This window comes from Molossus molossus, unplaced genomic scaffold (assembly GCF_014108415.1).
Source record: "Molossus molossus isolate mMolMol1 unplaced genomic scaffold, mMolMol1.p scaffold_m16_p_1, whole genome shotgun sequence".
NCBI classification, from domain to species: Eukaryota; Metazoa; Chordata; class Mammalia; order Chiroptera; family Molossidae; genus Molossus; species Molossus molossus.
The window spans coordinates 184,076,271-184,088,887 of record NW_023425344.1 but is presented as its reverse complement, the minus strand read 5'-3'; the positions used below and the strand labels follow the sequence as shown (position 1 = coordinate 184,088,887).

General features: G+C 38.6%; 1 protein-coding gene across 1 annotated transcript in view; it reads left to right on the top strand.

Annotated features, from left to right (window-relative positions):
- SLC30A4 (solute carrier family 30 member 4) overlaps nucleotides 1-5,593 on the top strand; it is a 32,702-nt gene extending 27,109 nt beyond the window's left edge. The window contains exons 6-7 of the mRNA XM_036240763.1: nucleotides 658-792; nucleotides 1,411-5,593. Coding sequence (XP_036096656.1) covers nucleotides 658-792; nucleotides 1,411-1,565 — 290 coding nt within the window. The 3' untranslated portion in view covers nucleotides 1,566-5,593. The remainder of the gene's footprint in view (nucleotides 1-657; nucleotides 793-1,410) is intronic.
- The last annotated feature ends 7,024 nt before the right edge of the window (nucleotides 5,594-12,617 follow it).

Here is a 12,617-nt window from a genome sequence, read left to right as displayed (position 1 = left end):
GTGGGAGGGAGACAGAGGAAGAGAGAGAGAGAGAGAAACATAGATGTGAAAGGGACACATAGAGTGGCTGCCACCCACATGACCAACCAGGGCCGGGGACAAACTGCAACTGAGGTACGCGCCCTTAGCGGGAACCAAACCCAGGTGTCTCTGGACCGCAGGCTGAGGCTCTAACCACTGAGCCAAATCGGCCAGGGCAAATCTTAATGCAAGTGTGTTTAGTGGTTTATTTATTAATTTTTTTTATTTCAATTTAACTTACTACTCTTATTTTCAGCATCCCTGCCTTCCTAATATTACGTATAAGCTTGTAAATATAAGTTCTCAATAGTATATTAGTCATCATTGGATATTCTTTTTTTTTCTTTGTCTATCCTAGGTTATTTGTTAAATGAAGTATATTGAGCTGATTAACATTCCTTTTTAGTGAGAATGAACATTTTTAAAGTATTTATTAACTTTTTGGGTATGTGCTGCTATATGTGTGCATAGTTTATCTTAAAGTATTAATATATTTTAAAGTGTTCGTTTAAAATGAATTTAGCAAAGCCAGTTGGTTTTGTTTTTTAAGAAAGAAAAAAAAAGTCCTACCAGTAATATATAAGTTTTTTCCCCAAAAGAAACTTTACTTATAAAGGATATATTCTGAACTAATAGGTGTACCAAGGCATTTGAATGTAGACTATATCAAAGAAGCCTTGATGAAGATAGAAGACGTCCATTCAGTGGAAGATTTAAATGTCTGGTCTCTCACTTCAGGAAAACCCATGGCCATTGCACACATACAGCTAAGTATGTCACGCTGATGGTAAACACTGAGGTTGCTGGACTTCTGTCATTATAACTAAACATTTGTGCTTATAATTAAGTAGGAGGACTTTTGTGCTGCAAACATTTGTTTTTAGGGAGGTGTGGGCTCTTCAGAAGGTGAGTTGCAGGTCCATATTTTTAGCAGAGCAGTAAATCTCTTTGAGATGAAATATTATACAATTTTGCCTTCATATTAAAGGCATAAGTATATTTACTATGATTTTTCTATATAAGAAAAGCTAGAGCCTATGTTTTTATTTCTTTAAATCATTTCAAGGATTGATGCTTTTAATTTTTTTAGTTTTTATCAAAATAGTATATGAATGAGGTTTATAGAAATAAAAGTACAGAAGATGAGAAATTTGTAATTGATGTCTAGATTTCTTTCTCTACCTGAGAGTGGACTACAGAGATTGGGATAATGAGAAGTCAGTCTGGCTTTGCAAACTGACACACTTCTCTAACAGAATAGCTTCAAGAGAGTAGAAATCAAACTAGTGAAAATATGATCACAGTATACTAAGGTTGTGTTTTCCCTGTGTCTTATTCATTAATGTGTAATGCACAATGAAGAGTAATAATATTTTCTTGACATTGCAGTTCCTGGAAGTTCCTCTAAGTGGGAAGACGTACAGTCCAAAGCCAAGCATTTGTTATTGAACACATTTGGCATGTATAAATGTACTATTCAACTTCAGAGTTACAGGCAAGAAGTGGACAGAACTTGTGCAAATTGTCAGAGTTCAAGTTCCTAATTTTATATGTTTGGGGGACTACTGCCTTAGTTACCCTGCAGTTACAGACTTGAGAGCAATAAATGCACATCTAAACAAGAGAATGGAATTCCTGACAGCTGTGTCTGTATCTCACACTGGTCTTGCAGTCAGTCTGAGAGGGCTAGTTTCTGTCGAGTGCTAAAATGAGACTTCATGGTTTTCAGATGAAGATGTTTCCCAAACAGTGTTTACAGAACGAGACGTGACTCTACAGATACCTCAGAAGACAATCCAAGACCGTAATTCACTGATCACAACAGTATGTGTCAGAAAGGAAGCATCAAGAGTTCTATGTTTGCATTTAGAAGTCCTTTTTAAAGCCCATTTTATATCAAGCTAGTGCTGGAAAACTGATTTTTTAAAATATAATCTTGACACCCAACTTCCGGAATTTGACACCCAGTTCTCTTTTTACAGAAATTATTTCTCAACAGATTTCAGAAAGTACTAGTAATTATCCAGAGTGGAATAAGCATGTATTGCTAAGTGTTTCAGGAATGTTTTATTTCACAAATAAGTCTTAATGTTATTGTTAATACTTTATGAACAACTTTTGCCAGATGTTACAGGGTTTTGCATCTCAAAGGTAACACTTTTGGCTATTTGTAATCATATCAGAACCAAATCTTTACATATTGTGGTCATTGTCATTAAATTGCTTAGGAAATATTTTTAGTATTATTCCGAATGGCAGAAGTTTATGTTAAACTGGTATTACTGTATGATCATTTAAACAAAACATAGGAGCAAGGATGAGATGTAGAGTTTCAGATGTAAGTCTTCCTGAAATCACTTTTATTGTTCATGGAATTTACCTTAACAACAGCAAATGACTGCAAAGGTGAACAATGATGCTCTGTCCTTTTAAGAACTGCCTTATGTTTTGGTATCTTGCTTCCTGCCTCCATACCAGTTAATCTGTGTGTGCCTTTCAGGTAGAACTCTGGAGGGCCACGGTCCCATTTGGAATACTCACCTCACACATGTAGACTAACATTTCTCCAAAGGGAATTTGTTTGATGGTATGGGTTAGGAATTCTCCATGACTCCAGAAACCCTAAGATACAATTTTGAGGTTTTCTAATAATACCATACCTGAAATGTTGAAAGGAATTGGGGAAAATATTACTCTGAGAAAACAAACATTTTAAGGGTTTTTTACTGTGTGTGTGTGTGTGTGTGTGTGTGTAAGCACTGGAAGAGGGTGGACATTAAATCTGTGTGGTAGGGAGGTTAAGCATAAAAGTTTCTAAACAGAAGGTAACCTTATTGGTAACCGTTGTATTAAAAAGGCAATTGTGAATATTCATGTCAACTATTGGTTTTGAGATTATCTTTATACACGTTAGGAGTGCATTTTCAGCAGAGAATCAGAGTAAACTAACATGTACCAGACAGGCTGTGAGATAAAATCCTAGATAGGCAGGCAGATGACTTAAAATATAAGTGAAGAATATGAAACAAATTTCATCTTTCTACCAAGTACTTCACCACAAGTAAACCTAAGCTAAAAACTGGATTTAGCCAAAAGAGTATTAAGAGTTGATGGTTTCCAACAAAAAGATTAATAAGGCTACCTAATAAAGCCCAGAATTTGTTGAATTGAAAATTTTATGGGATTCTTATTATGAATCCATTTAAAATAATGATTTGAATTTTTCAAAAATTTCAGGAGCATATAAACTGTTTAAATAAAAAATATTCTTTTTATTGTATATTATCCTGTATTTTTAAAAAATACTCTTAAATATAGAAGGCAAGTAAGAATAAATGAGAAGCATGTCAGTGCACACCTGGGCATTTATGCACTTTGTGTACCTAGCAAGAGAAAGGAAGAGAATATATAAACATTATGTACCTAATGGATTTTCCCATATTTGCTGTTGTTTTCCACATCTACTGAGCTTGTTTCTTGTAAACTTACTTTTATCTTAAATAGGTGTATCTAACTTTTCACATCGAACTGTTCCTTGACAAGTTATTGGGTAAAACAATCTAAAATCCATTTGAGGATTGACAAGGATCCTTTTGTAAAATGCAGAAACACTGTAAACTTTTATTAATCTTTATTATGTTTAAAATTAGGTACACATGAAGTTTTCTGTGCTTTGTGAGGGTGTGTGTGTGTGTGTGTGTGTGTGTGTGTGTGTGTATGTCAAGAACTACAGATTTTGTACTTGTACTTTACTGGGTCTGTGAGATTTGATAATTTATAGGTTTAACTCTTTGTAACTTGACAAAACCATGGAGAAGGATGTGAACTTGGCAGATGTGAGCAGGGACTGCACAGCTTCTGACACAGTTTGGTCTGTGCTTCGCCCCGGGTACAGGCGACAGCACTGCTGCATGGCCAGCTCTCAGGGAGCGTCCGGTGTCCTGCGGAAAACAAGGCTGAGCACTTACCATTGTTCACTTTGCACTGGGAAAACACGTCATAACATAAAAACTGGGCCATTCTTCAGTGCCGTATGTTTTAATTAATGTTAGCAAATAATCAAAGTCAGTTGTGTACATAAACCTGTGTTTCATAAGTCTGGCCGGACTGGCCTTTTGATTTATTTTAGGAAAAGGCCTATTGTTTCATTAATGACCGTGCTGCCTTAGAAATAGAATGTGGGGAATGTAGTTGGATAAGGCATATTTTAGAGAGCTTTGAAATGCAGAACCGGAGTGACTATAATTCCCACATACATTTTCCATTGGCTGTGGAATGCGAGCCCAGGTTTTCGCAACTGGCGGCTCCCATCAGTATTATTTGCCAACTCCCTAAATCTCTTATTTTTCTGTTTCTTTTTCAACTCTGGATGCTATATTTCCATTTTCTGAAATGAAGTTTCCTACTCTTAGGAGTCTCAGTGTTCTGGTTCTGTCTCTTGAACCCAGAGGTCCTCCCTGACAGTGTTTATCTTTGGTAGAATTTTCCCAGAATAGACATAGATATGAGCTTCCCTTTCATTTTAATGTAAGGAAAAAACATCTTTCAGAGACAAAGCTCCACTTTAAAGGTGTCTCTAGGTAGGAAAAACCTTTTTTCAACAGCAGATTGTCCTGATTCAGATTCTCTGCACACTGACCACTGCAGCCACAAGTGAAGGTCATTGCTAACAGGCTGGGCTGTGCTTCTCGAGTAACCACATCCACTACTTTGCAAGAGAGAATCATTCACTTCTGAAACTAGCACACTAGCTGAATTTATTTTCTTTTTATGCATTTATATTAACTGGTTCATCATAAGGAATAAGGCATTCTTACAGAATCTGAGCCTCTTTAATGTAAGGTTCTAGGCAATTTTTCTGTTGACTATACCCGATATAACAGTAAATTTAAAGTTACAGAATATGTTAGTAGGGATTAGTTCGTTTGCTTCTGTTTGTCTTTGAACCACACTTAGTTCATGAGCCATCTGGGTATTAGTCACAAATGTGTATGCTGTGTTGAGGGGAGGCAGATCTGATCTCCAAGTAACTGATTAAGCTTAATATCTTTCTAACCAAAATGCCATTTGCAAACCCTAACTACAGATGTGAATCCCACCGAGCAGGGCTTCAGATTGGTTTTACATGTCACCAATCAGGGGAAATATTTGTGGGGTTGGTAGGAGCACAGGAGTTGGAGAGAAGAACTTGTGGGGGCTCCCCAGCACTGAATGTGTGTGTGCACCCAGGCCAGCTTGTCACTGGATCCCGGCTGACAGTGGGTCCACCTGCTCTAATCATATTGTGAGGACCAACAAATAGTTTCTGATTTTTGGTAAGATTGAGAACATTTATGGAGACTTTCTCTGACAGTGTCAATTTAATACTGCAATTACATATTTTCTGAAATAACTGTGACAGAAATTTGGAATGTGCCAGTGTGTCCGCTTTGCACCTGGAAAGCTTGCGCTTCTCTAAATAAATATTAAGTAAGCCATATCACAGTTCAAGAAATTGTATATACTTTTCCAAATACCCCTTCAGAAACCAGTATTTTGCATATGATTGATTTTAGAAAGATTTTGAAGCTGGTGTTTGTCCATGTAATTTAAAATCAAAGTATAGTATATGTACTGTATTTGCAATTTTTAAATTGTGATTTCCTATACATTTATTAAATAAAGTATTGTTTTGCCATGTGTTTATTAAAAAATGAAAATGTACAGTTCCTTAAATTTTGGGGTTTTTTTGTTGATTAAGTAATAGTAGTAAGCCTTAAAACGATCTTTGTAAAAAGATAAACTGAACCTCGTGAACACAAACAGCAGTGTGGTGATTGCCAGAGGGAGGGGGAGGGGTGGGGGTGAAGGGGGCCTAATACACGGTGATGGAAAATGATTGGACTTTGCGTGGTGGACACACAGTGCAGTATACGGATCTTGTAACAGAAACACACCTGAAACATACGATCATATTAACCAATGTCACCCCAATAAATTTAATTTTTTTTAAAAAAGGCATTGGAAAATAGATTATAACCTATGTAGTTTTATCATCTCAGATTGTAATGATTTTTTAGCTGTTTAAGAAATAAGCCTGGCCCTGGCTGGTTTGGTTCAGCGGTTAGAGCGTCGGCCTGTGGTCCTGAGAGACCCGGGTTCGGTTCCCGCTAAGGGCATGTACCTCGGTTGCAGTTTGTCTCCGGCCCTGGTCGGTTGCGCGGGTGGCAGCCACTCGATGTGTTCATTTCACGTCAATGTTTCTCTCTCTCTCTGTGTTCCTCTCTCTCCCTCCCACTCTACCTGAACAAAAAATGGAAAAATGTCCTCGGGTGAGGATAAAAAAAAAAAAAAAAGAAAGAAAGAAGCCTGAAAAAAATCTTCCAGATAGGATAAAAAGAGATATCAAAAGAACCTCCATCTTTGTATATCAGTCATGTTTAACGTGTCCCTCCAGCCCCAAAAACAATGTCAGAAAGGAAAGAAAGAAAGAAGCCCCTGAGAAAGTTAGACTGGTGAGGCCCTTTGGGAAGTGGGAGAGTAAAGACCTAGTGACTGTCCAGGAGTGTGGAGGGGGGTCAGCAAACCACGCCTCACTGGCCAGGCCTGGCCTGAAGCCTGCTTGTGTGGCCCAAAGAACAGAATGGTTTTTAAAACTCAGAATAATAATCTTTAATGATGTTAAAAATCTATGAACTTTAAATTTCAGTGTCTGTAAATCAGGTGTTACTTAAACAGCCACACTCATTCAAGTATGTATATTGTCTAGCTGCTTTCATTCTGAAGTTGAGAAGTTACAACAACTATAAAACATGTCCCATCTGTCCCTTCACAGGAAAAGTTTGCCTACCCCTGGTGCTCCCTGTTGTACCATTTAAGGTTAGGGCAGCACTGGTGGATGCAGTGAGTCCTTCTAGTGCCCACTTAGAAGTTGCTGACACTGGATCCGAGGCTACCTGACTTACCAAAGGTTCTTTTCTTCCCTTGACCTATTTTCTTGTCTCCATCCCCCTTGGAGTACGGGGCAGAAATAAAACGAGCAGCAGTTTCAGATATTACCTTCGTACCATATGCTGTATCTAACGTGCACTAGCAAAGCAGTTTTCTACCCAGAACAAAATGATTACAAGAATCATTTAAAATACTTTAGCTTTATTCACTTGATTTTTTTTCACTGACGTTATGACAAAAATAAAGGAAATAAAAATGTGTGTATGCTGAGGACTTTATGTAGTTTGCGCCACCTGAAAGCTCACAAATGAAAAGTAACATATCTGCTAAATAAGATGGAAGTTGGTTGTGAGGTTGTTAAAATAATGTTATTTAGCCCTGGCCAATTTGGCTCAGCAGTTAGAGCGTTGGCCCACGGTCCTGAGAGACCCGGGTTTGATTCCCGCTAAGGGCACGTCCTCGGTTGCAGTTTGTCCCTGGCCCCGGGGTTGGGGTTTTACGGGAGGCAGCCACTGGATGTGTCCCTTTCATGTCGATGTTTCTCTCTCCCTCCCACTCTGAGCAAAAAAGGAAAAATGTCCTCGGGTGAGGATAAAAAATAAAAATAAGTAAAATAATGTTTTTTAAAGTTTTCCATTTACCTAGGAAAAGACTTAATTGTTTTTTTTTAAATAATAAAATAAAATTTTAGATAAGTTATATAGTAAATAAAGAGGTGTTATATATTGTTTATATACCTAGCTATATTTCTATTTTGATGCATCATTTTTTTTTTTTTTTTTTTTGGTCCATGCCAGATGCTCAAATCAATTCTAATTCGGGGTAACAGACTTGCAAGCTCTTGTTTATACTAAACTTTCAGCTTTATTTAATATATTAGTAGAATTGTGTTTTTTGTTATAATGCAGTTGCAACTATGATCTATTATAATGCTATAAGCTGTACAATAGACTAGGCTACATTTAAACAGGAAGTATGACGCCTTATGACTAAATGTAGAGATGATAATCTCTACATTAATCATGTGTTTAAGATTAGGAGGCTTAAAAATCCAGCTCAATGAAATATCACCAAAGATCTCATCATTTTCAAGCAGCATTCTGGTTTAAGGCTCTCATGTGACTTTTAAAGAACATAAAGTTTGGCCTATGAGTGTTACCCAATAAACACAAAGATCACACTCTGTAAGTTATCCAAGATCTTTATGTCTCCTGTCCTCAACTTTCCAAAAACACATGCTGGTTAGACTCAAATTCCTATTGTCTGTGTTTCACTTGCCAATTTCTACATATTGGTTTGTGGGTGGTGGTGGTTTTTAAAAACTTTTGTTCACTTTAACAAAATGCTGACACTACTATGGGAAAAATGTGTTTGGTTTTTCTCCCAAAATATATCGAGCAGTTTCTTAGTAGGAAAGTCGGATTTTTTTTTCTTTAAGTAGGAATTTTTTTAGAGACCTCATGAAAGCAAGGCCAGTCCTAGAACAAGACAGACACCTCTGTCTGGGACTGAATATCTGACCCCACCTTCCTCTTTCATCTTTGCCCTACTTCCTTTCCAGGGAAACCTGCTAATAGTAAATGGTTACAGGGACATTTGCCTCTAAACAGTGATTACAGTGAACGTTTGACCTCAGCCAAGGCATGAAGAAGCGTAGTGAAGACAAGAGCTTCCTGGCCCTCCATTCATTAATCTGTCGTGTTCATCCATGAAAGCTACAGGGCAAAGCCTAGTTCTACAGGCTCTTAATCAATTACAGCTTGACTGGAGTTTCTAATCAGAACACAGCCTATCCCATCCTCTCTTTGCTTTTTTATGTAAGAATATTTTCCAAAGTCCAGGTCATTTTTAAACTCCTCAGAAAAAAATATTATAGAATTTATAATGTTTAGCCATTGTTTTTATAGATATAGATATAGATATATAGATATAGATATAGATATAGATATAGATATAGATAGATAGATTTTAGAATCACTCTCATCTTTAAGACACCATGATACTGAAATTGGGACATCTCAAAAACTTGGTTCAATGATTGGAAATGATTTTCTCTAAAGCAGATTGAGACTACTTCCAAATGCCATCCATTTTATTCAACCAGTAATTGATCTTTGAAGGCCACCTCCCTTCCACTGAACATGTTATGGAATAAAACACAAAATTCCTATGTCTTTTTAAAATTAAACGGAATGAAACAATATTATGTTTTGGGGACATCTTGGGCTATACCCTCACCCCTGCAGACAGAAGATCACACTCCCATTAGGAGTCGCTTGAGAAACTGGAGCTATAGGATAAAATTCATCCTGCCTCCCATGTATCAGCCATACCAAACAACGGTCAACTTTTGGTTTATAGGGGAAATAATTTTAACATATATTGACCCCTTACTGTATTTTAGACAATGTGATGTGCACTTTATATGTATTATTTAATCTCATGATGGTACTTTGAAGAATATTATAATCTTCATTTTGCAAATGAAGGAACAGACCAGAAGCTGAGTGGCTTGTCCAAGGTCATACAGGTCAAGTCGTATCACAGGAATACAGACAACTCTTAAATATAGCTAGTAAAACTAGTAAACATGTTAATACAAAAGGGATTCAGTGTAGAGTAATGTAGTTAAAATCACAACCAAGCTTTAGATAACAGATGTGTCAAAGTAATGGAAGTATAATAGTTTAGGAGCATTCGACTTTATATAATTACATGCATGCTTGGTGAAAAAGTAGCAAAAGTTTACTGTTTTTTAATTGAGGCACCAGAATAGTACTCTGGATTTCACTACCACCTTCTAGCCAAACTATCTCCCCTAAGGTCCCTGGTGCTCTTCTAAAAGCCCCCGAACATGTGTCAGCCCTGTAATTCGTTATTCCCTGTGGAGATCATTCAAAGCGGGAAAACGTCTCCACAGAATGTGTGCACAGGGCAAGAATTCTCAGGGCGAAGAAAGGGAGGCAGACTCCTTGGGGGGAGAATCTGAAATATTTTGCAGCCCACACCTGCTTTTCTCCTTTTCTGAGTTTGTCTTCTTTCTACACTCTTGCCTGTATTCTCCTGGTTAGGAAACCCACTTTATCTTTCTTTTAACTTTTTTATTTTTTGCTTTACAACTGAAGTGTTAAGTATGTTTTTTAAGGGCCCAAATAAAATATAAGTTAATATAACATAAACATAACCACCCAGGTCAAGAAATATAACATTTCCAGCGCCATAAGGCCTTCTCGTGTCAGGTCCCATCTCTGCCTCAGATAATGATGAACGGTTGTTCAGTGTTGTATCAATTTGCGCTCTCCCCAGCAGTATATGAGAGTACCTGTCCCCCCACCCCCACTTTTGCCACCTTGGCATTGTCAGTTTTTAATTTTAACCACTCAGGACAGTAGTATGTGGTGGTGGCTCGTTGTGGTTTAAATCTGCAATTCCCTGATGAAAATTTAAGTGAAGTGAAAGAATCTCCCTAGTGGTAAAATCTGAATTACCTGAGACTGTCCTTCTCTTTTCCTCCCCTGAGTTTCTAAGAATAAAAAGTTGACCATCTTTCATAAAGTCATTGTCCACTGTATATCCTCTATTACTTAGTGCCCTTTAAGTCTCCTTGCTCGTTTTTCTATTGAATTTTATTTATTGATTGATTGATTTTAGAGAGAGGAAGAGAGAGGGAGAGAGAGATAGAAACATTGATGAGTGCGAACATCAATTGGCCGCCTCCTGAATGCCCCCCAGTGGGGATCAGGCCCACAACCTGGGCATGTGCCCTGACTGGGAATGAAACCTGCAACCTTTTGGTGCATGGGTGGACGCTCAACCACTGAGCCACATCAGCCGGGCTCTACTGAATTTTTATATTAACTTGTAAAAGTTCTTTAGATTTTCACGCAAACCTTTTGATAGTCACATGTGTTGTTACACACACCTTTTCCACCTTTAACTTTAATATCAATTCATTTTCATTTGTACAAACAGGCTCAATGTAAATTCAATTTTGTCATACTCAGAAGTGACCAGCAGGTGGCACCCCAGCCTTGCTCCTGAGCCGTAACTTCCGTTGTGCCATAATTTCACCTAATCTCCCAAAATATTTTGCAAATAGGCAGTGTTAAAGAGAACTCAAACTTTAAACCATTGTACAGCTAGATGGGATACAGATAGAACTGAGTTTCTTGGTGGGGACAACACATTAATCTTTTTTGCTCAGAATGAAGGAATGAAAAGGTCTTTACCTCAAGGCAGGAAAGTCAGAGGAAGCTGCGGGCAGGAGGGTGGGGCACCAGCGCAATCCTTGGAAACTCCCTCGGAGTAATCTGCAGGCCAATTGAAGAAGAGAGTAACTACCATACATTTGGACAAAGGTAGGTGCCCATTAGCACAGGGTCTGCAAGGAGAGCCAAACGGGTTCGGTCATAAGTATTTTTCCACCTCCTTTTCCTTATTCCTCTTTTCGGTTTTGTTTTTATTGATTATATTTTGTGATTGCTTAACACTGACTTGGCAAGCCTCCGAATCCTAGTGGGAAACCAGCCTCACTCGCTGGGATGGAAACGTGGTGTTTTAGGTGAACATGTTTGAATCCTGAGGCCTGGAAGGTGACCAGCAGCCTGCATCTCTCTGCTTCTCCCTTTGCCTCTGCTTGAAACCGGGGGTCCTTGACCTAAATTATGTTTCTGTTTCTGAGCCCTAAAGTAGAACATCCCCTGGCTACTTCCCCATGACATCGGGACAGACCTCCGAGCTGTCCTCAAGACCTGAAGAAATGATTCATTACCCTTCCTCACCCCCGACCAATCATCTCCCAGCAGGACCCCTCACCCCTCACCTTTGGTGTCTTGTGATTTTGACCTTAAAATCTGTAACCTACACATCATCCAGGAGTTCTGGCTTTGAGCATCAGCTTCCTGTTCTCCTGGATGGTACTATTTGGAATAAAATAATCAGTATTTCTCCACTGCATTTCTCAGTGTAGTGTTTGGCTCTGCTAGGGCTGGGTGTACAAACTCTTTATGTTCTGTGACAAAAATAGCAACTACAAAGGGATTCAGCCCCCAGTGGACTTTCCAGTCCATGACTCAGCGACCCCTGGCCGGTGGGTCTCTCCAGGTTCTGTCCAAGCAGCAGCCTGGACTGATGGTTCCAGGGACAGACCTTCAGTGCTCTCCGCCCACCTCATGTGGCTCATCAACAGTGCCCCGGTTTTTCAGTGAGAGAAACGGGGTACTTAGTTTCGGAGCCTCCTGGGTGATAACCCCAGGGACACCCTGTAATACTTTTGGTTGGGTCCTTGAGGGATTCATCTGACTTTGTTTGGGGGCTTCCCCTATTGGCTGTATTGGGAAAGGACCCTGAGAGGTTACAATCAGCCACTAGGATTACTGGAACTGGATCTGTTCCTTGTTGAGTGTGTCTCAGCCCAGCGGTGAAATTTTGTTTTTACCTTGAAGTCAGTTTTGAATTTGACCTATATATGGCAAGTTAAATCTGAAAATACTGTATTTTGTGGGGAACAAATGAATGTGAGTGAGTGAGATTTGTTGTTTGTCAATGTTATTTGTTTTACAGCATGCAAAGCTTTGGTCATTTGAGCAAAATTTTAAATTAGTGCATCTACCAGACACATAATCTGGATCGTTTTTCCTCTGGGTTTTGAATCATAGCTGGGACAC